Source organism: Pelodiscus sinensis, chromosome 19 (assembly GCF_052426305.1).
Source record: "Pelodiscus sinensis isolate ZL-2025 chromosome 19, ASM5242630v1, whole genome shotgun sequence".
Classification (NCBI taxonomy): Eukaryota; Metazoa; Chordata; order Testudines; family Trionychidae; genus Pelodiscus; species Pelodiscus sinensis.
This window is the reverse complement of record NC_143070.1, coordinates 2,617,453-2,644,427: the sequence shown is the minus strand read 5'-3', so window position 1 is coordinate 2,644,427 and position 26,975 is coordinate 2,617,453. Positions and strand designations below refer to the sequence as shown.

General features: G+C 55.9%; 1 protein-coding gene across 1 annotated transcript; it reads right to left on the bottom strand.

Annotated features, from left to right (window-relative positions):
- Positions 1-616: 616 nt before the first annotated feature.
- Positions 617-26,374, bottom strand: LOC102445185 (butyrophilin subfamily 1 member A1-like). The gene is made up of 15 exons (XM_089771459.1): positions 26,264-26,374; positions 23,151-23,267; positions 21,429-21,776; positions 18,904-19,185; positions 17,465-17,569; positions 13,835-13,855; positions 11,163-11,183; positions 10,377-10,397; positions 7,387-7,407; positions 6,591-6,611; positions 4,915-4,935; positions 4,071-4,097; positions 3,552-3,584; positions 810-1,171; positions 617-625 (listed from the first exon to the last, which is right to left on the bottom strand). The coding sequence occupies exons 2-15, from the start codon at positions 23,248-23,250 to the stop codon at positions 617-619; spliced, it is 1,392 nt and encodes a 463-aa protein (XP_089627585.1). The 5' UTR covers positions 23,251-23,267; positions 26,264-26,374.
- Between the last annotated feature and the right edge of the window lie 601 nt (positions 26,375-26,975).

The following is a 26,975-nucleotide window of genomic DNA, read 5'->3' as shown; positions in this document are numbered from 1 at the left end:
GCGACAGGGGAGGGGTCACTGGATGTTCCCTCCCTCTGGGGCACCTGGCACTGGCCACTGGGGGCCGACAGGACACGGGGCCGGAGGGGCCTTTGGTTGGACCCCGTCTGGCTGCTCTGCTGTTCCCTGGTGAGCGCCCCCCATAGACTAGCTCAGGCAGCTCCCTGCCGGGCCTGCTGGCCTGTCCCAGACACTCCCACCCCCCGTCACTCAGGCTGGGGGCTCTCAGCGTCGTGCCAGGGATTTTCTGGGCAGCTACAATCCCAGGCAGCGCCGTTCAGCGTTGCAATAGCCCAGCCCCCGCCTGGAGCTCGCTCCTTGGCTCCAGCTCTGCAGGGAGAGCAACGTTCCCAGCAGGCAGCAGCTTCAGGAGCCAGGGCGGCTGCTTTCCTGAGCCCAGCTGGCCCCAGAGCCCCGAAGCCGGGGGGCTAGTGCGGGGCAGAGCCGTTGGGCTGGTCGATTTGTGTGACCGGATCTGAACTCCACCTGTCCCCAGCCCGGCTGTTAGCTCTGCCCCTGCTCAGACCCCAGCTCTGCCCTTCAGGGAGGGAGGGGGGGAGCTTCTGGGGTCACAGAGAGGAGGAGCCGGGGTGGGGTACAGGGGAGTCGTCCAGGGTCACAGAGTCTGGGGGGTGAGGCCAGAGGGGCTGTTGTCATGGAGACAGTCGGAGCTCAGTGTGTGTGCCCCCCACCCAGATCCAGGGTCGGATTCTCTCCCCGGGGAGGGAGCCCGGCGGGAAAGTGAAGATCGGGGCCTCGGTTCCAGCATCGATAAATGTCACCTGCCCCCGGTCACAGTCCAGACAAACCCGGATCCTGCTGGGGGGGCTCAGGGACAGGGGGGTCTCCTCAGGGTCAGTGAGAGACAGGAACTGATCCCCCCACCACTGCACAGCCCAGATCCCGCCCTTGGGGCTCAGGCTGATCCCTCCCTTCCTGCTCACAGACTCTCTGGCCACCCCCACAGCCCAGAATCGCCCACCCCCCACCTCCACCTCCCAGTAATGTCTCCCCGAGGTGAAGCCCTCACGGCCCAGCACACATTCCCAATAGTCAAATCTCTCCGGGGTGTCGGGGGGTGGCTGTCGTGTCCGTTCCCATCTCACATGTTTCCCATCCTCCGACAGGACGAGCCGGGGATCCGCCGTGTCTGGATCCAGAGTCACGTTGGCTGGGGGAGAATCAGAGCGTGAGGGGCAGAGCTCGGCCCTGTGGGGTCGATGGTGTCAGGGACAGAATCTGCCCCAGCTGGGCCGTGACTCAGGGACTCTCCTGCCTCCAGGGGCGCCCGGCTCTGAGTGGGGAGCAGCCCTGAGGTCTCGGGCATGTGCAGGGAAGAGTCACACCCCTGACTGAGCTGGGCCAGCCAGGGAGCAAGGACGGCGCTTGAGCCAGGTCTGGGATTCAGGTTCCTTCATGTTCTGCTGCACATCTCTCTGGGCGGGGCCTGGAGACCCGGGGCCATGTGTGGTGAGGCACTGAGCTCCCTCCACTCCTGCTCACTGACACGGCTCACCGCTGCCTGCAGTTCCCATCTCCCACCCGCCTTCCCGGGGGAGAGAGACTGTCGCTGTGGGGGGAGACCAGCTGCCCCCATCCCTGGCCTGGCCTGAGTGAGACCAAGGGACACGCGGGGGAGAAGGAGCAGGAGGCTGGAGGGGGATCCCTGACGAACCCCCATTGGAGGAGGAGATGGGGAGCGGGAGGCCCAGGGCAGCAGCAAGGGAAGGTTCAAGGGAGTTGCTGGGTGAGACTGAAACCAGCAACTCAACTACCAGTTGCCTCCAGCCCCCCACCAGCCCTCCAGCCCGACCACCTGCCCCCCCGCCCACTGCCCCCCACCAGCCCTCCAGCCCGACCACCTGCCCCCCCGCCCACTGCCCCCCACCAGCCCTCCAGCCCGACCACCTGCCCCCCCGCCCACTGCCCCCCACCAGCCCTCCAGCCCGCCCACCTGCCCCCCCGCCCACTGCCCCCCACCAGCCCTCCAGCCCGACCACCTGCCCCCCCGCCCACTGCCCCCCACCAGCCCTCCAGCCCGCCCACCTGCCCCCCCGCCCACTGCCCCCCACCAGCCCTCCAGCCCGACCACCTGCCCCCCCGCCCACTGCCCCCCACCAGCCCTCCAGCCCGACCACCTGCCCCCCCGCCCACTGCCCCCCACCAGCCCTCCAGCCCGACCACCTGCCCCCTCGCCCACTGCCCCCCACCAGCCCTCCAGCCCGACCACCTGCCCCCCCCCCCACTGCCCCCCACCAGCCCTCCAGCCCGACCACCTGCCCCCTCGCCCACTGCCCCCCACCAGCCCTCCAGCCCGACCACCTGCCCCCCCGCCCACTGCCCCCCACCAGCCCTCCAGCCCGACCACCTGCCCCCTCGCCCACTGCCCCCCACCAGCCCTCCAGCCCGACCACCTGCCCCTCGCCCACTGCCCCCCCCTCCAGCCCAACCACCTGCCCCCTCGCCCACTGCCCCCCACCAGCCCTCCAGCCCGACCACCTGCCCCCTCGCCCACTGCCCCCCACCAGCCCTTCAGCCCGACCACCTGCCCCCTCGTCCACTGCCCCCCACCAGCCCTCCAGCCCGACCACCTGCCCCCTCGCCCACTGCCCCCCACCAGCCCTTCAGCCCGACCACCTGCCCCCTCGTCCACTGCCCCCCACCAGCCCGACCACCTGCCCCCCCGCCCACTGCCCCCCACCAGCCCTCCAGCCCGACCACCTGCCCCCTCGCCCACTGCCCCCCCACCAGCCCTCCAGCCCGACCACCTGCCCCCTCGCCCACTGCCCCCCACCAGCCCTCCAGCCCGACCACCTGCCCCCTCGCCCACTGCCCCCCACCAGCCCTCCAGCCCGACCACCTGCCCCCTCGCCCACTGCCCCCCACCAGCCCTCCAGCCCGACCACCTGCCCCCTCGCCCACTGCCCCCCCACCAGCCCTCCAGCCCGACCACCTGCCCCCTCGCCCACTGCCCCCCCACCAGCCCTCCAGCCCGACCACCTGCCCCCTCGCCCACTGCCCCCCCACCAGCCCTCCAGCCCGACCACCTGCCCCCTCGCCCACTGCCCCCCCACTAGCCCCATTCAGCTGCTGGCTGCTGCTCTCCCACCCTCCCGTTCTTACCAGGCACTGCCAGCCCTCCAGCCCCCTTAAATGCTGCCCCCTTCCTCAGTCTGCTGGCGCCTTCCCCATCCTGACGTGCCTCCCTGTGTGGGCACAGGGGGAAGGCGGGAAGATGAGCAGGAACAGCCATGGAGCTCGTGGGGAGGAGGAGGAGGAGGAGGAGGAGGAGGGCTCTCTTGGCCCTGTGCGGCCAGGCTGGGCGTGTGCCCAGGAAGCTCTGCCGGGCGCACGGCCCAGGAGGCAGGGGAGGGACGGTGCCTGGAATCTGGACCCAGGGCTGCATGTCAGGCCAGGGCTGCACAACCTGCCTTCAGCCCCTGCTGTGAACTCTGCCTGTGAGCTCTGCCCTGAGCAACCAAGTCCCCTCCCCCAGTCACAGTCAGCAGCAAATGGCACTGGGACACTGACAGACCCTGAACTCGACTTACCTTCTAGTACAGGCGGCGCAGCGCTTCCCAGCCCTGAAAGCAACACGGGATCAGAGTGAGAGCCCCTCCGAGCAAGGGCAATAGCAGAGGGCAGGGCGGTGCAGAGGGAGGCCGCTCGCCGGGAGGGATGGCCGTTGAGAGCTGCGTCTGCTCCCCGGCACTGGGTCAGAACCGGACGTGACTGTGCCCAGTGCTGGACGGGGACATGGCCTTGTCCTCTCTGTCTCCCAGAAATGGCGGGCTTCTGAGAACTGAAACGAGCACCAAGCCCTGGCCCAGCCCTTTGCCCACCTGCCCCCCCAGGGGCAAGAACAGCATCTCGCTGAGACGCCTTCGGGCTCCCAGTGCGCCCAGAGAACCCTTTTAGGCCCCCAAACCAGCTGTTCTGGTCCCAGCAGCCTTTGCGCCTTCCCCCTCAGCACAGCGCCGCCCCGAGGGGCAGAGCACAGAGGCTCTGCCTGAGAGGGGCAGTCCCGGGGCAGGGGGTTTGCGGACTGATTCCACAGGAGCTGTACTTACCTGGGCAGACGATGTCTCTTCTCCAGGCTGAAAGCAAATACGGAGGGGTGAGAACTCAGCTACCAAAGGCAGCAGCCCCGGGGCTCTGGGATGAGGAGCAGCCGCCTTACGGTGAACCCGGGCGAGAGCCACGTGACGCAGGAACAAGGGCCCGTTTTGGGGCGCTAGGTAAGTGCTTTGCCCCTCGCTCCATCGAATGTGCCCAGCCCCCCTTTGCCACAGACACACAAAGGTCCCCCCCTCTCAGCCCCCTCACTGCTTCAGGGGACCAGGTAGCGCCAGTGTCTAAAGCAGGCGGAACAGGGTCAATTTACCTTCGGGCCAGTGCCAGGCCTCACACCCTCCTCGTGGCCAGTGGGCACCCCCCTGGCAGGGTTTGGGGGGAGGGAGCAGGGGGTCTCCATGCATCTACTGGCCCTGCCTGCCTGTATCTATGCTGCCCCATACATTTCCCTGGGGGAAGGTCTTGAGGGAAGGGAGAGGGCAGAGGAAGGACGAGAGGAGGCAGGATGGGGCAGAGCAGGGGCTGGACTTGGCGGCGGGCGGGGAGATACTGACACCCAGGGCCGCAGGGACTCACGTGCCAGCAGCTGGGCTGTGGCCAGACTCAGGCCTTGGCTCTAACCGGCAAGGCAGAGACAGAATCCAGCCCTAGGGAGCCTGTTCGCCTCCAGGGAATCCTCCCTGCTCAGGGGCTGGGTCTCAGACACTTTCTGTCTGGAATTGCTCGGGGGAGCCCCTGGCATTGGCCCCAGAGCTCCTTGCTGACCCCACCCCCACAGGCAGAAGGTGACAGATCGATTGACCCAGGGACAAGGCTGCCTGGGAGAAACAGGGAACTTACCAAGTTCTCTCTGGAGGGTCCCTAGGGAAGACAGGAGGAGACACACACACAGTAACTAAGTGCCCCTCTCACAGGACGGATGTAACCCCCCCCCCCCACCAGGCCGCCTGCCCCTCCCAACCCCACTGATTCAGGGCGTGGGCGGGTCAGCTCCAGAGGTCTGGGGAGAAGGGTCCATTGGCCAACCCACGGGCAGGGCACAGAGCACCTGTGAAGCCCCATGAGACAGCCACACAGCAACTGACCATCCACAACCGGCTCGCGTCCGCTGGCGGGACATGGGCCGGGGGCTGTAACACTGGGCCCGAGCTCTGGGACCCTGCGAGTCCTGAGTCTGTTCCCAGGGCTCAGCTCTTCATGTGCAACTGCTGTGTAGCCCTAACATCAGTGACCTCTGAACTCGCCTTGAGGGGGTGACTGTGACCCCTGCACGGCCCCTCATGGACCCCACAACGTCCTCTCCCTGGCTCTGGGGGGCTGGTACGTGGGGTGTGACCACAGCAAGGAACCAGGGAGAATCCTTTTCTGTGTCACTCCACAAAGAATAGTGCACACGCCCCCCCACCTGAGCACCTGAGCCTGCCCTGTCCCCAGCCCAAGCCACAGAGAGAAAAGGGCCTTTTGACACTTCCCCACTTCTCCAGTAAGTATCCCTGAAAAGCACAGAAAGAAAGGTCAGGGATTGTCAGCCCCTTGCTCCCTGAGCCAGTGTGAGAAGGGACATCCTACAGTCACACAATCCATTGGGAAAGACGCCGGCTTTCTATGGACATTCGGCAGATAGCACTCCGCTGGCCCCTCTCCAATGCGTCCACAGCCTTTCTGTAGTGGGGGGCCCAGAACTGGAGGCAATACTCCAGATGTGGCCTCCCCAGAGCGGAGTACGAGTTAGGTGAATATGGGGTTATTTTTATTACTGAACTGAGGAACAAATGTGTTTTTTACCGATTTACTACAGGGGCCTATCTCTGTACAGCTGGGGTGAGCTACACTTTAATAACAAAATAAATGTGCATTACAGATATGAGAGGCCAGGCCTAAAGCCTAGGACCAGAGACAGACAGTGGTGACCCCTGAGAACTAGCCAGGGCAGGAGGGGAAGGAGGTTGCAGAAAACAGATGGATTTGCTATGACCAGATTCCCTCGTTCGGTTCTATTTCCCCAGACTCCGCTCTCCTATTCCACGCCTCTCCACACACCCCCCCTGCCCTCGGACCCCGGGTTACACCGCACACGTCCTGCACACCCCTCCCCCACCCAAACTTTCGTGAGGCTCTGGGGCTCTCGCGCGCCTCCTCCCCGCCACCCCAATCCTCGCAAGGCCACATGGCTGCTGAGCCCCTCCCCACACCCAAGGCCGGCAAGGCCACTCAGCTCTTGAATGCCCCCACCTCTTCCCTACCCGAGCCCCCACGGCTCCCATGTGCTTCTCAGCCGGGTGCTTCTCACTTGAGCCCAAACTGTTACAATGACACAGGCTGTTCTCTCCCAGGGCAGCCTGCAAACTGAGCCCCTCACCCCAGCCCCACCCCAGAGCACGGCTTTGCATGAAAAACAAAAAACCCCACACAAATGATTCCCGGTAAGGACCTGAGCAAGGCCGGGGAAATCTTCTAGTTAATGGAACAGCCCAACAGGGCACAGAAAAGGCTCCAATGGGAAAAATCCAACTTACCAATCGTACTAAGATGTTTCTCTAGAAAAGAAAATAAAGACCCAGATACAAACACAAATTAGGTAAGAATATTTCCAGTCACTGCAGAATAAAAGAGCCTTTCATTGCATGACTCCCTAACACCGGGTCATAAGCAAACCTCCATTTTCTGTTGGCAACTGTTTCGTATTTACCGGGGCAAAACTGATCAGATTTGCTCTCATCCCAATTCCTTATTTAATACCAAATGAAATCACACACGGGTCCCTTAATAAGCACAACGCACAGTCCTCATGCTGATCCAGCTCTGTGCCAGATGCTGAGCTGTGAGGCTGAATCTCATCCTGATTCATGTTTCAATTTAAAGGGGCTGCTACCGCTGCTCGCTACACTCACCCACCCACCTCTCAGGCGTAGGCAGCCCCTCCTGGCCCTGGGGAGAGCCAGGCTGAGGCACAGCAGCCCTGCCTGTCCCAGCTCTCTCACTCCGGCCAGCGAGAGGAGGGGGCTGGGCCAGACCAAGACCACGCCGGCCGGCTCTCTCCCCTCCCGCCGCTGGGGAAGGGAGGGCTGGGAGTTGGGCCTGACTGAGGCTGGCCCAGCTCTCTCCCCTCTGGCCGCTGGTGGGCTGGGCTTGGCCAAGGCCACTGCTGGGCCTGCCCTCTCCATGTGACTGGAAGGGGGGAAGCCACGCAGCTCCCAGGCCCCCACCAATGAGAGACAACGGTGTGCGGCTCCAGACCGCCGGTGAGGCTGCATGTCCTGTGTGCCCTCCCCCACCTGGGCCCCCGAGGGGAAAGGGCCATTTGAAACTTACCCACTTCTCCAGTAAGTTTCCCTGAAAAGCACAGAAAGAAAGGTCAGGGATTGTCAGCCCCGGCCTATTAAACAGTGTGAGAAGCAACATCCTACAGTCACACAATCCATTGGGAAAGATGCCGGCTTTCTATGGACATTCAGCAGATAGCCCTTCCCGAGGAAGTTCTCCTGGGCCTGGACGGTTGTGTCTGAGTTCATAGAATCCCAGGGAGGGCAGAGACCTCAGGAGTCATCGGGTCCACGCCCCTGCTCAAAGCAGGACCAATCCCGACTAAATCAACCCAGCCAGGGCTTTGTCGAGCAAGGACTTAAACCCCTCTGGGGATGGAGACTCCACCCCCTCCCTCGGGAACCCAGCCCAGCGCTTCCCCACCCGCCCAGGGAAATTGTTTTTCACAATCTCCAACTTAGACCTCCCCCCACTGTACCTTGACACCATTGCTCCTTGTTCTGCCATCTACTACCACTGAGAACAGCCTCTCTCCAGCCTCTTTGGAACCACCCCCCCACCCCAGGAAGCTGGCGGCTGCTCTCAAATCCCCCCTCACTCTTGTCGTCTGCAGACTAAATAAACCCAAATCCCTCAGCCTCTCCTCATAGGTCATCTGCTCCAGCCCCCAAATCATTTTAGTCGCCCTCCGCTGGACCCTCTCCAATGCGTCCACATCCTTTGTGTAGTGGGGGCTCCAGAACTGGACTCAGTCCTCCAGATGTGGCCTCACCAGAGCCGAATAAGAGTTATGTGAGTATGGGGTTATTTTTGTAACCTGAGGAACAAATGTGTTTTTTACCGATTTACCACAGGGGCCTATCTCTAGGGCCTAGGTCTGTATTGCTGGGGTGAGCTACACTTGAATAGAAAAAGAGATGTGAAGTACAGATATGAGAGGCCAGGCCTAAAGCCTAGGACCAGAGACTGTAGCCAGACAGGAACCCCCCCTTGTAACATCCATTTTTGCTTGCCTGGAGCATACAGGGCACACAGAGCAGAAGGCCCAGGCTGTGTGACCGTGAATGGCTGTAAACAGAGATATGCCAATTGCTGACCAAGAGGCTGCCAAGGAGTGCCCTTGACTTAAACCCATATTGATACGAACACACATCCATCCGCGGGGGGAGGAATCTCTCGCCCAGTAAAAAAATGTCTAGTGCTCACAATTTAGTTATCTCTCTTGCAACTGTAAATTAACTTGAAACTTGCTTGTAAGAACTGGCGCCACAAAACAGACCAGTACAATTCGGCATCTTAGATAAGAAAGAGGATACGGGCCCCCAGGGGTATAAAGATGGGTCCAGCAGCGCATTCTCTTTGAGTGTCAATCTACCATCTATCTGCTGGTCGGGTTAGGTGTTTGATCTCCCGAGGTTCCAAGGGGACGCCCACCTCGTATTCGTCTTTCCTAGGAATTGAGAGACCGGCCCTGGCCTGACACGCTGGAGTCGAGAGGCACAGAAAGGGGTAAAAATTGTACCTGGATGTGGTCCTTTGTTTAAGTATATATATATACATAGTGTTAGAGCTCTTTAAAGATTAAGCTGTCACTTGGTACCATTATTTCTATTTTCTATCTTTACTTTTTTTCCCGTAATCATTGTTAAGCCTATATATATATATATTTGCTAGCATTTAAGAAATAGAGCAATAGCCATTGTAACCATATGCTTTTATAAGTCTTTTAATAAACCTGTAACTGTTTAAGCTTAACCTGACTCCTTCAGTTGCTGTAATAGAACCAAGCACAATTTAAAAGAACTTCAGCCGGTCATAAAGGGACAGACATAGGGAGAGCTTAGGCGTTTGGATCTGCGTCACTCCCAGGTGACAGATCCATTGGGGCACTTTTCAGCCTTCCCCAGGCTGCCCGCTGCAAAGGAACTTTGTGTTCTAGCAGCTAAAATCTAAGGTGTAATAAGCTCTTCCTATATAACGGGGCGTCTGTTGGCCTGCTGGCCACCCTCTGCGACGGGACCCCGGTCCTAGCAGTAAAGACACAGACGTTAAACCTTTTCTCGGAAACATACACACACACACTGCCCTGACCGTCGGCTGACAGAGACAGACAGTGGTAACCCCTGAGAACTAGCCAGGGCAGGAGGGGAAGGAGGCTGCAGAAAACAGATGGATTTGCTATGACCAGATTCTCTCGTTCAGTTCTATTTCCCCAGACTCCGCTCTCCTATTCCGCGCCTCTCCACACACACCCCCTTCTGCCATCCCCCGCTGTGGATAAACTCTCCCTCTGACACTCACCTTTCATTGTAAACGGATAAACAAGGCCAATCAGAGACACCAGTAACAATAGGGGCAGTTGTGTGACTGGTCAAACATTGCATTTGTGGCCCAGCCCTCTCCCTCTGAGCATGAGGGAGCAGCACTGAGCCCCCTCACTCTGGCAGGGGCTGGAGTCGAAGGGAGGGGCACAGCACCCAGCCCTCTCCCTGTGGCTGAGCGTGGGGAGGCCACGCTGCTCCGCCTACCCCCAGCGAGGGGAAAGGCTGGGCAGCTCCAATGCACCCCCTGCCCTTGGACCCCGGGTTACACTGCACACGACCTGCAACCCCTCCCCCACCCAAACTTTCGTGAGGCTCTGGGGCTCTCGCGCGCCTCCACCCCGCCACCCCAATCCTCGCAAGGCCACATGGCTGCTGAGCCCCTCCCCACACCCAAGGCCCGCAAGGCCACTCAGCACTTGAATGCCCCCACCTCTTCCTTACCCGAGCCCCCACGGCTCCCATGTGCTTCTCAGCCGGGTGCTTCTCACTTGAGCCCAAACTGTTACAATGACACAGGCTGTTCTCTCCCAGGGCAGCCTGCAAACTGAGCCCCTCACCCCAGCCCCACCCCAGAGCACGGCTTTGCATGAAAAACAAAAAACCCCACACAAATGATTCCCGGTAAGGACCTGAGCAAGGCCGGGGAAATCTTCTAGTTAATGGAACAGCCCAACAGGGCACAGAAAAGACTCCAATGGGAAAAATCCAACTTACCAATCGTACTAAGATGTTTCTCTAGAAAATAAAGACCCAGATACAAACACAAATTAGGTAAGAATATTTCCAGTTACTGCAGATTAAAAGAGCCTTTCATTGCATGACTCCCTAACACCGGGTCATAAGCAAACCTCCATTTTCTGTTGGTAACTGTTTCGTATTTACCGGGGCAAAACTGATCAGATTTGCTCTCATCCCAATTCCTTATTTAATACCAAATGAAATCACACACGGGTCCCTTAAGCACAACGCAGTCTTCATGCTGATCCAGCTCTGTGCCAGATGCTGAGCTGTGAGGCTGAATCTCATCCTGATTCATGTTTCAATTTAAAGGGGCTGCTACCGCTGCTCGCTACACTCACCCACCCACCTCTCAGGCGTAGGCAGCCCCTCCTGGCCCTGGGGAGAGCCAGGCTGAGGCACAGCAGCCCTGCCTGTCCCAGCTCTCTCACTCCGGCCAGCGAGAGGAGGGGGCTGGGCCAGACCAAGACCACGCCGGCCGGCTCTCTCCCCTCCCGCCGCTGGGGAAGGGAGGGCTGGGAGTTGGGCTGGACTGAGGCTGGCCCAGCTCTCTCCCCTCTGGCCGCTGGTGGGCTGGGCTTGGCCAAGGCCACTGCTGGGCCTGCCCTCTCCATGTGACTGGAAGGGGGGAAGCCACGCAGCTCCCAGGCCCCCACCAATGAGAGACAACGGTGTGCGGCTCCAGACCGCCGGTGAGGCTGCATGTCCTGTGTGCCCTCCCCCACCTGGGCCCCCGAGGGGAAAGGGCCATTTGAAACTTACCCACTTCTCCAGTAAGTTTCCCTGAAAAGCACAGAAAGAAATGTCAGGGATTGTCAGCCCCGGCCTATTAAACAGTGTGAGAAGCGACATCCTACAGTCACACAATCCATTGGGAAAGATGCCGGCTTTCTATGGACATTCAGCAGATAGCCCTTCCCGAGGAAGTTCTCCTGGGCCTGGACGGTTGTGTCTGAGTTCATAGAATCCCTGGGAGGGCAGAGACCTCAGGAGTCATCGGGTCCACGCCCCTGCTCAAAGCAGGACCAATCCCGACTAAATCAACCCAGCCAGGGCTTTGTCGAGCAAGGACTTAAACCCCTCTGGGGATGGAGACTCCACCCCCTCCCCAGGGAACCCAGCCCAGCGCTTCCCCACCCGCCCAGGAAAATTGTTTTTCACAATCTCCAACTTAGACCTCCCCCCACTGTACCTTGACACCATTGCTCCTTGTTCTGCCATCTACTACCACTGAGAACAGCCTCTCTCCAGCCTCTTTGGAACCCCCCCCCCACCCTAGGAAGCTGGCGGCTGCTCTCAAAACCAACCTCACTCTTGTCGTCTGCAGACTAAATAAACCCAAATCCCTCAGCCTCTCCTCATAGGTCATCTGCTCCAGCCCCCTAATCATTTTAGTCGCCCTCCGCTGAACCCTCTCCAATGCGTCCACATCCTTTGTGTAGTGGGGGGCCCAGAACTGGACACAATACTCCACATGTGGCCTCACCAGAGCCCAATAAGAGTTATGTGAGTATGGGGTTATTTTTGTAACCTGAGGAACAAATGTTTTTTTTACCGATTTACCACAGGGGCCTATCTCTAGGGCCTAGGTCTGTATTGCTGGGGTGAGCTACACTTGAATAGAAAAAGAGATGTGAAGTACAGATATGAGAGGCCAGGCCTAAAGCCTAGGACCAGAGACTGTAGCCAGACAGGAACCCCCCCTTGTAACATCCATTTTTGCTTGCCTGGAGCATGCAGGGCACACAGAGCAGAAGGCCCAGGCTGCTGTGACCGTGAATGGCTGTAAACAGAGATATGCCAATTGCTGACCAAGAGGCTGCCAAGGAGTGCCCTTGACTTAAACCCATATTGATACGAACACACATCCATCCGCGGGGGGAGGAATCTCTCGCCCAGTAAAAAAATGTCTAGTGCTCACAATTTAGTTATCTCTCTTGCAAGTGTAAATTAACTTGAAACTTGCTTGTAAGAACTGGCACCACAAAACAGACCAGTACAATTCGGCATCTTAGATAAGAAAGAGGATACGGGCCCCCAGGGGTATAAAGATAGGCCCAGCAGCGCATTTTCTCTGAGCGTCAATCTACCATCTATCTGCTGGTCGGGTTAGGTGTTTGATCTCCCGAGGTTCCAAGGGGACGCCCACCTCGTATTCGTCTTTCCTAGGAATTGAGAGACCGGCCCTGGCCTGACACGCTGGAGTCGAGAGGCACAGAAAGGGGTAAAAATTGTACCTGGATGTGGTCCTTTGTTTAAGTATATATATACATAGTGTTAGAGCTCTTTAAAGATTAAGCTGTCACTTGGTACCATTATTTCTATTTTCTATCTTTACTTTTTTTCCTGTAATCATTGTTAAGCCTATATATATATATATTTGCTAGCATTTAAGAAATAGAGCAATAGCCATTGTAACCATATGCTTTTATAAGTCTTTTAATAAACCTGTAACTGTTTAAGCTTAACCTGACTCCTTCAGTTGCTGTAATAGAACCAAGCACAATTTAAAAGAACTTCAGCCGGTCATAAAGGGACAGACATAGGGAGAGCTTAGACGTTCGGATCTGTGTCACTCCCAGGTGACAGATCCATTGGGGCACTTTTCAGCCTTCCCCAGGCTGCCCGCTGCAAAGGAACTTTGTGTTCTAGCAGCTAAAATCTAAGGTGTAATAAGCTCTTCCTATATAACGGGGCGTCTGTTGGCCTGCTGGCCACCCTCTGCGACGGGACCCCGGTCCTAGCAGTAAAGACACAGACGTTAAACCTTTTCTCGGAAACATACACACACACACTGCCCTGACCGTCGGCTGACAGAGACAGACAGTGGTAACCCCTGAGAACTAGCCAGGGCAGGAGGGGAAGGAGGTTGCAGAAAACAGATGGATTTGCTATGACCAGATTCTCTCGTTCAGTTCTATTTCCCCAGACTCCACTCTCCTATTCCGCGCCTCTCCACACACCCCCCCTTCTGCCATCTCCCGCTGTGGATAAACTCTCCCTCTGACACTCACCTTTCATTGTAAACGGATAAACAACAAGGCCAATCAGAGACACCAGTAACAATAGGGGCAGTTGTGTGACTGGTCAAACATTGCATTTGTGGCCCAGCCCTCTCCCTCTGAGCATGAGGGAGCAGCACTGAGCCCCCTCACTCTGGCAGGGGCTGGAGTCGAAGGGAGGGGCACAGCACCCAGCCCTCTCCCTGTGGCTGAGCGTGGGGAGGCCACGCTGCTCCGCCTCCCCCCAGCGAGGGGAAAGGCTGGGCAGCTCCAATGCACCCCCTGCCCTTGGACCCCGGGTTACACCACCAATGAGACAACGGTGTGCGGCTCCAACGCACCCCCGGCCCCCAGACCGCCGGTGAGGCTGCATGTCCTGTGTGCCCCTCCCCCACCTGGGCCCCCGAGGGGAAAGGGCCATTTGAAACTTACCCACTTCTCCAGTAAGTTTCCCTGGAAAGCACAGAAAGAAAGGTCAGTGATTGTCAGCCCCGGCCTATTAAACAGTGTGAGAAGCGACATCCTACAGTCACACAATCCATTGGGAAAGATGCCGGCTTTCTATGGACATTCAGCAGATAGCCCTTCCCGAGGAAGTTCTCCTGGGCCTGGACGGTTGTGTCTGAGTTCATAGAATCCCTGGGTGGGCAGAGACCTCAGGAGTCATCGGGTCCACGCCCCTGCCCAAGGCAGGACCAATCCCGACTAAATCAACCCAGCCAGGCCTTTGTCGAGCAAGGACTTAAACCCCTCTAGGGATGGAGACTCCACCCCCTCCCTCGGGAACCCAGCCCAGCGCTTCCCCACCCGCCTAGGGAAATTGTTTTTCACAATATCCAACTTAGACCTCCCCCCACTGTACCTAGACACCACTGCTCCTTGTTCTGCCATCTACTACCACTGAGAACAGCCTCTCTCCAGCCTCTTTGGAACCCCCCCCCCACCCCAGGAAGCTGGCGGCTGCTCTCAAATCCCCCCTCACTCTTGTCTTCTGCAGACTAAACAAACCCAAATCTTTCAGCCTCTCCTCATAGGTCATCTGCTCCAGCCCCCGAATCATTTTGGTCGCCCTCCGCTGGACCCTCTCCAATGCGCCCACATCCTTTGTGTAGTGGGGGGCCCAGAACTGGACGCAGCCCTCCAGATGTGGCCTCACCAGAGCCGAATAAGAGTTATGTGAGTATGGGGTTATTTTTGTAACCTGAGGAACAAATGTGTTTTTTACCGATTTACCACAGGGGCCTATCTCTAGGGCCTAGGTCTGTATTGCTGGGGTGAGCTACACTTCAATAACAAAATAAATTTGCATTACAGATATGAGAGGCCAGGCCTAAAGCCTAGGACCAGAGACAGACAGTGGTAACCCCTGAGAACTAGCAGGAGTGGGAGGGGAAGGACGTTGCAGAAAACAGATGGATTTGCTATGATCAGATTCTCTCGTTCAGTTCTATTTCCCCAGACTCCGCTCTCCTGTTCTTCCCCCCTCCACACACTCACACGCCCTTCTGCAATCCCCCACTATCAATAAACTCTCCCTCTGATACTCACCTTTCATTTTAAATAGATAAACTGCGAGGCCCATGCTAAAAACCAAACCACCAGGATCACACTCAGAGCCATGGATTTGTTAGTCTTCAAAGTACCATCAGACTCCTTTTTGTTGAAACAGACTAACCTGACTGCTTTTAAAAGGACTTTTACTAGTTCCCTAAATACACTGGGAAGGAGGAGGATGTAGGAGAAAGAAAAAGGCTGAAGCAGGGGCCTGGTGCCTGAATCAAAGTTAGCAAGAGTTATACTTTGAGTAATAGACAGGTCATGTGAAAAGCAGATGTTTGCCTGGATGTCAGTGTCTCTCAGCACTAGAGCTGCTAGTATTGATAAAAGACCGTGACGTGTGCACATACATTCCACCAGGACAGTACAAGGACAACCCAACTTAGCACACGATACTATAGTTTGAAACAACAGGAGGGAGAGCATGACAAGGGAGGGTGAGTAGGGATGCTTTGGAGGAAAGTCCAAGGGGATGTACCAAACGTGCCATTAATGCACAAGATGATACGTTCAACGTGTATCAGAGATTGTTTGTCTCCACCTCTAAATGTTGGGCTACCCTGAGTTAACTCCATGTCCGGCCTAGGGGGCGACAGTAAAATCCATACTGTTGACTGAGCTGGGTCCATTGTCCTGAGTACAAACGCATAGGGCCTCGGAGGCCATCTGGCTACCGATGACTGTTAATGTTCTTCATTTGTCAATAATCCTGACTCGTGTGCCTACGTATTTTATCGGAGTCTGTGGTCTTCGGGGGTTCTCATGAAGTCTATTCCACTAGCTACCTGTGTAGAGCTGGCACAATCTGAGGGAGCCTATGAAAACACACGCAGCCAAACGCTGATCATCACTAATAGAGCAGGAGACCTGTCAGGATGCTACATCGCTGTCCTGACCTACTTCAGGGGAATAAATGAACAGGTGGGTGGGAATGGGCAGGGTTTTGGCTGCATTGTTTGGCGTGGTCTACACTAGGACTTTACATTGGCCGTAGCACCACAAAGTCAGTTTTTAAGTGATGCGTCCACACTACCAAGCCAATTGTGTCACCCTTAGGGTCTGCTGAAGTCTATTTCACCAGGAGTAGCGCTATTCCTGACCTTGCGTGGTCGAAGTGACACTGCTGTAGATGCAGCATTTCTTAAAATTTGACCCTATTGGCCTCTGAGAGGTCTCCCGGAGCTGTAGTAGGTCAGGACAGATCTATACTAGACCCGCTAAATCAAAGGCCAGAAGACTGACCTCCAGAGAGTCAAGTGTCTGGTAAGTACAGACGTGTCCTTAAGCTTTCCCTGTTTTAAAAAATGTGAATAGCAAATCTTCCAATAGAACCAGGAAACACCATCCCCACCCCCTTCCCCACGCTGCTACAAGGACATGAGCATGTACAACAATGCCTCACATGGAAAGAGAGAGAAGGAGACTTACCAAATGGCTCTGAGTGCTTTTCCTCATCAGAGAACACATCTATTTACATAGTGTTCCTCAAGGAGCGCTAGTGCAGAACAAGGGAGCACGGCTCTTGATTAGCAAAAAATGATTTTAAGTATAGAAATCAGGCTTGGCAGTGCCATGTGCGAAGGTGTAGCAAAAATGTATATTTCATATTGGTTAAGATTATAAGTATGAGCATAATGATTTGATGTAATGACTTGCTCGTAAGTTCTCTTTCTCGGTCTCCCGTAATTAAATAATGTTACTGCAAGGCCTTGCTCCCTGCTAGTATTGAAGATTAAGTTGTACCCCTAGTAACTATTGATCTTGTCTAATACTCTATACAGTTGTTGTTGGGGGGGGTGTCTTTATGACGGTATGCTAACTGCTTCTCTGCTGTCTTCTTAATAAACATGGTGTGTTGCCTTCTCCCCTGAAAAAGATCCCCTGTGCTTCTTATAGGCATAACAAAGGGAGACCAGAGCCAGATGGGAGTGACCCCAGAGAACGGGGAGAGGGAAGACGGAGCAGGATGCAGATACCTGCTGTGATCTGGCTCTCTGGTCCGGCCCCGCTGCCTATTTGCCTCCTTCCAATCCCATCCCCCTGCGTGTCCGTAAGTACGAACCACCCGGCGGCTGCACTTTGACAAGCCCGTGTCTGGCACAACTCGCCACACAAGAGAGTGAGGGGAATGAAACCTCCTTATCCCCAGGCCTGGGCTCCCTGGCTCCCTGCTGTGCCATTGGGTGGGGGAGGCCCAGCTGGAGCAATAGGCCCCTCTGCAAAGGTGGGTGGGGATGGCCCAGGGCAGTGGACTGAGCTTTTCACCCCGTCCTCCGGCGCTGCCGTCAGGTCCTGGGGAGTCCCCTGAGCCTGCAGCCAGGGGCTGCTGCAGACGATCAGCCCACGGACAGAGGGGAACCTCAGTGGCATTTCCAGCCCTGTGCTGCGGGGGTGGGGCCGTTCTAAGCTCCCGTCATGCCAGGCCCAGTGTCAGATCTGTCCCTGCGCGCGGCTTTGAAGGAAATCCCTTGTGGGCGTCCCTGTATTTCCTGCTCCAACATTTACCTTTGATTCTGAAGAGATAAACACTCAGGGCAAAGGAGCCCAGCAAAACCACCAGGGTCACTCCCAGAGACGCCATCCAGGGATTCACCTTTGGGAAAAAGGGATCTGAAAAACACAAGCCCAGAGGCACCCACGTTACTCAGTGAGCAGGGACCCAGCTCTGATGACTCCATGTGTATAAGGCCGCCCCCGTGGGACCAGTTGGACACAAAGGAGGGAACGTGGCCCCATCGGCACGGCACCAAACACCACAAAGCAACCAAGACAGCCACCACATTTGTACATTGGTGTGCGAGTGAGCCTGGCCTGGCGTGCCATGGGAGACAACCATCAGTCTCCAGTCCCTGGGGCAGCGGGGTGGGACTTGTGAGATCTGCCGTGGGAACCTGGACAAGCCCTTTCCCCTCTCTGGGCTCCATTTCCTGGCCGGCCTTTGTGGGGCCTTGATCATTTAGGAGCTTGTTCTTTGTACCAGGCACTGACTGTCAGTCTGTGGCTTTGTGCAGCGCACAGCACAGCGGGGCTACTGTCTCATCCGAGCTATCTGGGGGTATGTCTACACTGCCACTTTAGTTCGAACTAGGGTGGCTAATGTAGGCATTCGAAGTTGCAAATGAAGCCCGGGATTTAAATATCCCAGGCTTCATTTGCATCTTGCCGGGCGCCGCCATTTTTAAATCCCCGTTAGTGCGGATTCTGTGCCCGCAGCTACTTCGAACTACTGGTACACCTCATTCCACTGATAGTAACTAGGTTGGTCTGATTACTCCACACAGTGCGGGCAGGAATTTCAAAAGTGCCTCATGTGTACACTACAACAGAAAATATTTCTGACAGCAGAGCCATGTGAGTTGGGGTTGTGATATTTTATCAACAGAGTTATTCTGACAAAAGCCCAACTATAGACACAGTTATACTGGAAATCCTGCACTCACAGCCTGCTATGTCCGTTTGGGACTCTGGCATAAAACAGACTAGCAAAAGAACAGCTTAGCCAGTATAGCAGTGTCCACACCAGTGTTCCCAGTAAGCTGTGTGCTGGGGCGGCCACTCAGGAGAGATTCAGATGCCACCAAGTAGATTAGCAGAATGCACAGAGCACCCTCAGCCAGCAGGATGTGTTTCTACTGGTGGCGCACATCTGCACATTCTGCTGGTGCATACAACAACATTTATTCTGCACATGGATGGAAAATCAGAGAGAACATTGACCCACACTAGAAGTGTTTTGTTGGTAGAGCTGTACTGACAAAATCTTCTTAGTGTAGACAAGACTTAAATTAAAATTTAAAAAAGTGACACCATTAATTAACTAGATTTCTTGGCGGTTTTTGGTTTGTAAGTTTGTTTTAAATACACATAGTATTTAATCTGATCAGGAGGTTGTTGTCTTTTTTTTTCTGTTGCTGCTCAGAGTGTGGTTTTTGATGGTCACTGACCTGAAATATAAAATAATGATTCCTTTTCTTGGCTGAGGCGGGTGTTCCTGACCAAACAGGATAAGTTCCGATTGGAATTTTCCATTATAATGGCAGATGTTTGTGCTCCATACAGTCCATTGGCTTCTTGGGAATTTGTGTGAGAGGCTGAAGGAAAGGCCTGTCCATTGAGATCTCTCCACGTCACCTCGGGCTCCGGGTACCACCCAGCCGTCCGGCACACCACTCGGATCCCTCCATCCTGGTAATCCTCAACCGACACATGAGGAGCAGAGCCTGAAGCTAGAGACAAATGTATAAATCCATGTTGATTTATGCACATACTGAGCCTAGAGAATAAGAAATTCAACTTCCCCTTTATACTCAAATGATTATGGACTCAGGGAACTAGATGAACAAGCAACTAATTATTTCATGGAAGGGATGGAAAGCTTTCTCTGCAGTATTGTTCCCTCTCAAGAGCCACACAGATGTGCCATGTTTGGGACTATAGGAAACCCTTTAATTGATCATTTAATTTAGCATTAGCAGATTCTGAAAAAAAAACCAGAGAAAAATAATCTTTGTATTTCAAATGTGCTTTCAGGTGAAATGTCACCTTTTTGATTATGGAAGCTCTTCAACTTGGCCCTGCATATGCAGAACTAAAGCAGAAGGGGAGAAATATCTGGACACCTACTTGAGCATAATCATCTTCATAATGGACTGCCCCCTCGCCATGCTTTAGAACATGGAACTTTGGACACAGATATCACTAACTCAAAGGTGCTTTGGACAAATTAGCTCAAGTAACTTCTCAATCTTCATAGAATCACAGAATGGCAGAACTGGAAGAGACCTCGAGAGTCATTGAATCCAGTCCCCTGCCCTCATGGTAGGACCAAGCACCAGATCATCCCCGACAGGTGTCTGTATGAGCTGCTCTTAAATATCTCCAGAGATGGAGAGTCCACAACCCCCCTAGGCAATTTATTCCAGTGTTTTACCACCCTGAGAGGCAGGAAGTTTTTCCTAATGTACAACCTGAACCTCCCTGGCTGCAATGTCATGTCAGAATCCGCTGAATCTGTTTCTCTTATTCCCTGTATCGTTCTTGTGTTTGAAATTAGACATACGGGGCATGCTCTGGCGTTATGGTTTCAATGTGCCATCCAGGGTGTTCCCAATGCTGGGATGTCTCCATTTTTTTAATTAATCAAATGCAAAGAGCCTTTTGTCTGTAAGTCGTAGCAGTGGTTGGTCTTAGGAAGTCGCATGACCTCCCTAACTGGCCTTGGCTGGGGGAGACCAGGGAGCTGGCCCAGCAGGACCGGGCGGGGAGGAGCCCCAGAGAGCGGGAAGGCGAGTGGCAGTGGCCATGTCAGCACCCCAGGGGAACCCCCAAGGGGTCGTCTGTGACCTTCACCCCCTCACAATCTTCAACCACCTGACTGATGAGAATCAGTAGAGAACTGCCCACCATGGGGTGAACTCTTCCTCCTCCCAGCTGTGTGTCGTGTTCTCCAGAAAGCAAGGGACCCTCCCAAGGTGACACCAGAGCGTCCCAGGGCAGTAAGTCACGTGGTTCTCTGTTCTAGATTAGGGATGTCAGTGACCAGTCGACTAGTCGACTAACCGATAAGCAGGAGCTTACCGGTTAGCACTATCGACTAGTCCATCGTACCCTCCCCTCCCCCCCCCCGGGCGCTCTGCAATGTTAGGGATCATGGGAGCCAGAGCACAAAGACGCTGGCTCTGACCCACAGGAGAAGGGACTGATCAGTCTGCATCACTTTCCCTGCTGCCGCTTCACACGGAAAGGGACAGGGAGCCGACGCGTGAAGATCAAACTTCAGAGACTTCAGTGAAGGACCTTGTCCTGCCCTCTACTCCCCCCACTGCCTCTCGCTCCCTGGCCACTTCCCCTCTGGCCCTTTGCACCTCCTGGCCATGCAGCAAGGCCACCGCCGGGCAGGGACCAGGCTGGAGCCTCCCGCTCTAGCCCCCTGGGCCTGCCCAGCCCTGCTCTACTGACGGTGCCTTCTCTGAGGGAACCAGGCCCTGCCCCCTCCTTGGCCAGGGCCTCACTGACTCTCTCTGTGGGGCAGCTCTCTCTATAGGGCTGTCCCTGCAAGCTGCACCCTGCTCGGCTCTTTCAAAGCCTCCCCAATGGGCCTGGGCTCTGCCCAGGCCCCCTCCAGCCTGCACTGACCCTTCCCAGCCAGAGTGGGGCCGTCACCCCCCACAGAAGGAAATTTGCATATTGGCAAAGTCATTCCTGGGTGTTAGATTTAACCGTGTGACCATGGGAAATCGGGTTTTGTGTCTCTGTTTGGCCCATTTACCACACCCGGGAAGTGTTCGGTGAAAGAGTGAGGTGAGTCTTGAGGAAGAAGGCGTCATAATCCAGGGGCACCTTCTCCAATTTTCTTCATATTTGGTACAAGTAAATGAATCACCTTGGGAACTGACCGTGGGTAAACTGCTCAAATCATTCAACTCACTCAGCGCCATCCCCGAGGGACGTACAGACACACGCTACTGACCTGCCACCTGCAGTTCCAGGACGGCTTCTTCATAAAGGTCACCATCTTGAACAAAACAGCGGAACTGCCCTTCATCCGAGACTCTGACGTGGAGAATTTTCAAGGTAACATTCCCCTGGGTCAGACCATCTTTCAAGAGCTCTGTCCTCCGCTGGTATTCTGGCATTTGCTCTCCATACTGGTCCTTTCCATCGCTATAGCGATGGACAAATGGGAAGATCTTGGACCGGAACCAAGTCACCGCCATGTTCTCAGCGCTCATCCGGGGGGCCAGGTGACAGGGTAACACGATCTCTTCCCCCACCACGGCCGTGACAGGCCGGTCAGGTCCCTCCACTGTAAATTGTGCTGTGGAATGTCCCAGGAGAGAAGGGAGAAAAGCTCAGAGAGAAGATCTTTCCATTCAGTCAGTGGCACACACAAAACCGGTCCTGTTTGCTGTAGTTTGTATTCCCTGGAGATACTGGGAGGAGACCCGGCACATGGAGATGCCACCAGCCAATGGGCCTTGCAGGTGAGATTGGAGGAGGACCCCAGCTGAGGGAGCTAATACTGGAGAGAAGATTCCTGCCACCTGGAGCCTGAGGGCATGTGGCCACCTCCAGAGCAAGTGTCCGACCCCCGGCATCCCTGTGGCACAGCCAGGAGCAGGGTGACGGGATTTCCTTTAACATTCCCCATTTTTTACTTATTCTTTTGTTAATGGATTGCTGCTTAATAACAGATCTTAGCTCTGAGCTGTACACATGGCTCAGTGAGTCAGGGAAGTGCCCGGTGTGGAGACAGCACCATGGAGTGAGGGCAACTCAGCCCCCACCTTAGATTTAGTCCCGCAGGAACCCTGGGCCCAGCCTTGCTGAGTTCCAAGGACTCTGCCACAAGGAAGGTGGAAGTGGAGCCCTCGAGGTCAGGGAGGCCGCTGGGGCCGTGTCTGCCCTGCCAGGTGATTTCCAAATAATAATGAATTCCCCAACTATTTTGAAATAAGCCTTTTCCTCTTCCCAAGCAGGCGTTGTTGTTTCGAAATAACAGGCTTCATCGTGTGGACATTCACGTTGGTATTTTGAAATAAGGGGAGTTCTTTTGAAATAACTCCCCAGTGTAGACAGGCCCTGGGTAAAGACGTGGGAGCGAGGACTCAGATCCTGTCACTGGCCCATCTCACCGGGGTCGTACAGAAGCCAGGAGAGTTCCACAGGAGCTGGACCATCCCCCCGCTTACACTGAGCTTGCTGTGTTATGTTTACACACTGTGGATATGGCTACACCGCATGCTTCATTCAAAATAGCACGTCTACACTGCAGAAAAGCCTCAAAACTAGTCCGAGGCAGGCTCCCCTCACGTAGACGTGCTATCTCGATGTAGAGCCCCAGGAGACACTGGGTAGGAATAACTTAGAACGGCGCTGGGGAGGGGCTATTTTGAAATAGCAGCAGTGGAGCATCTACACGCGCCTTATTTCGAAACAGCTATTGCGGAAGAGGCGTTATTCCTCACAGAATGAGGTTTACAGATTTCGGAATAAGCCGCCCATTGTTTTGAAACTATTTCGAAAGAAAGGAATGGCTGTGCAGACGCCCACATTGTTATTTCGAAATACCGGTGCAGTGTATACGCACCCTGGGAGAAGTTCCACTGACTCCGAGTTGTGCAGGTTGTTAAGACACTTCAGGACTTAAATAAACCCTCTAAGAAACAGCAGCCCCAGCGCAGAGTCCTACCTGATTCCATGCTGCACACATAACAAGTCAGGAAGAAAAGAAGAAAACCAGGCAGAGGGGAGCTGGCTCTGGCGCTCTGGCAGATGGAGGGAACCTTCATCTTCCCCGTAACTTCATCTGAACAACAGGAAGGAGAAAACAAAAACTGACCACAGTGAGCAGGACACTGACTAGCATTAAGGCCAAGTCTAGACTGGCAAGTCACTGTGCAGTAAATCAGCCCCAGCGCTGTGACGTTCAAGGTGTCCACACGGGCAGGGCAAGGCACTTACCCCAGGCCTGCACTAGGACTTCATTTCAAAATAACCCCCCTTAGGTTGAATTGATAGGAGGATCATGCACCCTAACAAATCCCTTAGTTCAAATAATGGGCTGCTTATTTCAAAATCTGGACTCCTGCTTTCCTCGGGGAATAGTGTTAATTTTGAAATAGCTATTTCGAAATAGCATTAGTGTGGATGCTCCAGTGCCATTATTTCAAAATAACTGCTCCCCAGAGGAATTTGAACTAATTATTCCGCAGGGCTTTCCGGAGCTCTCAGGCGAGGTAGCATGTCCTCATTAACGAAGCCTGCCTTGGACTATTTTTGAGGCTTCCCTGTACAGGGCATCTCCGCTATAGGTCTCCCCAGTATACGTCGGTTCCGCACTAACATTGTTGACCCTTGTAGGAATTGTTGCGATATACGTCCTCCCAGTCCCCACTCTTATGTCATGCAGAAGAAAAAGAGACCAATTCATGCAAATGGAAGTCAACCACAGGGGAAAGATATCCCTGCTTTACGTCATTTCGCTCTATATCCCCATGATTTGGAACTCATCTTGGGTGTATAGCAGGGATGCCCTGCAGTGGGACACGCTATTTTGATGTTGTAAAATTGGGAGATATTGAGTCAAATTTAGTGATTTTGAAATCATTCCCTAGTGTAGATACGGTCTCTTGGTGCACTAGCTTTGCAGTTGCAGCACTCTGCCACACAGAGCAGCCTGTGGGAAAAGGGAGGGAAGGTGTACCTGGGAGTGGGAGAAGGGAAGGGATAGCATGATGCTAGGAGAGGAGAGGGGAGGGGCACTGAGGACAAGAGGGAGGAAGAGGAGAGGGGAGCAGTGGGTGCTCAGAGAGGGGGGTTGAGAGGAGAGGGGGGCATGTGGAAGGCAGGGATTGGAGCAAGTCATGTGTGAGGGCGCAGTGAGGAGAATTGGGGCAGAGGGTGGTGAGAGGGTGGGTGCCAGGGAGAAAGGGGGCAAGGAGGGCAGGGGCAGTCAGGGAATGGGAGGCAACAGGAAGGTGAAGGGGTAAAGGAAGGTGAAGGTGCCAGGTGGGGGTGGGGGTGAAGTAGAAGGACACTGGAGTGGAGGGATGGGCACCAGGGGACAGAGGCAGGGCAGGTGGGCAGAGTGAGGTGTTAGGAAGGGGGATGGGGAGGGGCAGCTACAGCTGATCAGATGGGGCTAGAGGAGGAGTGGGCTCAGGGGTAAGAGAAGAGCTGGTGCAGGGGAGGGTGAGGGATATGGGGGCAGCAGGCAATATGGTCGCCATAGGTATAGTCTGGCCTTGTATTGTCTGCGGGGGCACTTGAACCCTTTCTACAGTAGGGTGCTCAAAGCCAGTTAAATTGCCCCCAAACTTTTTACCTCACCCCTCTTTGTCCCTCTCCATGCCCCCAAACCACATGTTGCTTGTACAATTCGTTAATACTGATTTTTCAGTGAAATCGATACTAAATTAAACAAATCTAATTTATTCAAATTGAGAACGCCTCCTCAAGAGGAACACAAATATTTATTCCCCTCATCCTCTCTCAAAGGAGAAAAGGGAGCAACATGAAAACTGAAAGAAAGAAAAACCAGAATATTTCGTGCCACTTCCCAGCCAACTCTACCATTTCTGAAGAGCTGTCCGCCTCCCATATCCCAGCCAACTCTACCAGGTTTGACTCGCTCCGCCTCCCATAGGTTTCCTCAGGATATTGCAACGCCAGTGGCTTGTCACACAGGAGGAAACGAGCCGTTTCACAATGTGTAACACATTTCCCTTTTTCAGTGTAGCCTGGAGCCCCCGCCGCCTCAGTGACACCCTGGAGCACAAGATCAGCTTCAGGCACATGCAGAAGGAACCAGCTGCGGTTTGCTGCCCTGGCTGGTTCCCGGCAGGACTCGATTGGGCTTTACAAACCCAAGAGGATTCACCCCACCGGCAAGAGGCGGAAAAGCGCAGCGAGAGCGGGCGGGGAACCAGACTTCGTGCAGCGAGGGGCCTGTCCCCGCAGTCTCGGCCGGGGTTTGTCACAGGTCGCCCCGGGGACCAGGAGCGGGCGCCTCGCTCTGCACAACCCGCAAGAGGCAGAAATTCCCAACCCAGCCGGCGGGCAGAGGGACACCCCGCGAGGGTGGGACCCCGCACGGAGCGGGGCCAGTGCTCGCGGGGCGGCTCCCGCCGGGTGTTTCCAACCATCCGCCCGCGCCCCGCGCGCTCCCAGGCTCGACCAGACCCGCCCGGGGGCAGAACGTACCGGGCTGGAGCCGCGGGGCGCGGGACGCTCTGCCGGGCTTAGCCGGACTCCCTGCCCCGGGGCGCTCCCAGGCCCGCAGGGTCCCGCTGCTCCGCCCCCGCCGGGGCGCTCCCAGGCCCGCAGGGTCCCGCTGCTCCGCCCCCGCCCGGGCGCTCCCAGGCCCGCAGGGTCCCGCTGCTCCGCTCCCGCCGGGGCGCTCCCAGGCCCGCAGGGTCCCGCTGCTCCGCTCCCCCCGGGGCGCTCCCAGGCCCGCAGGGTCCCGCTGCTCCGCTCCCGCCGGGGCGCTCCCAGGCCCGCAGGGTCCCGCTGCTCCGCTCCCCCCGGGGCGCTCCCAGGCCCGCAGGGTCCCGCTGCTCCGCTCCCCCCGGGGCGCTCCCAGGCCCGCAGGGTCCCGCTGCTCCGCCCCCGCCGGGGCGCTCCCAGGCCCGCAGGGTCCCGCTGCTCCGCTCCCCCCGGGGCGCTCCCAGGCCCGCAGGGTCCCGCTGCTCCGCTCCCCCCGGGGCGCTCCCAGGCCCGCAGGGTCCCCGCGCGGCTCGCTAGGGACGGGGACCCCGGGGCGTTCGATTGGGGAAAGTGAAAGTGACAGTGGAACGTTCGGACCCGTCACGTGGGCCGGCTGCACCGCGCGCTTCTCGCTGCGCTCGGCTCCCCGGCGGGCAGTGGGTATGAAAATATCAAGGGGAATTGCCTCGTCTCGGTCCTTCCCGCTCCCATTTTCCTTCTCTCCCCCCCCCCCCCCCGCCCCTATTTGTTTTGGTCCTGGACATCCAACTCCAGTCACTGACGCAGCGGGCTGTGCCCACCAAAGCTCACGATCCCATCTCCATGTGTTGTGAGTCTATAAAGTGCTACCAGACCACTTGTTGTTATTTAAGTGTCCTGTAAAAGACGAACTGAGCTATCCCCTCAAGCTGCTCTCGATAGTTAAGCCCAAAGCAGACTGCGGAGCACTTCAGAAATATCTCCCCAAACCAAGTGACTGGGCCACAAAATGGCAAATGAAGTGGAATGTGGATAAATGTAAAGTAATGCACATTGGAAAAAATAATCCCAACTGTACAGACAATAGGATGGGGACTATTTAGCTACAACTCCTCAAGAGAGATCTTGGAGTCATCCTGGACAGTTCTCTGAAAACATCCGCTCTGAGTGCAGCGGCAGTGAAAAAAGCAAATGATGTTAGGAGTCATTAAAAAAGGGATAGAGAATAATATGGAAAATATCACATTGCCTCTATAAATCCATGGGACCAGGGGCAGCCCGGGAGTGTAGGCAAGCTAGGCAGTCGCCTAGGGTGCCGCTGGCCCGGGCG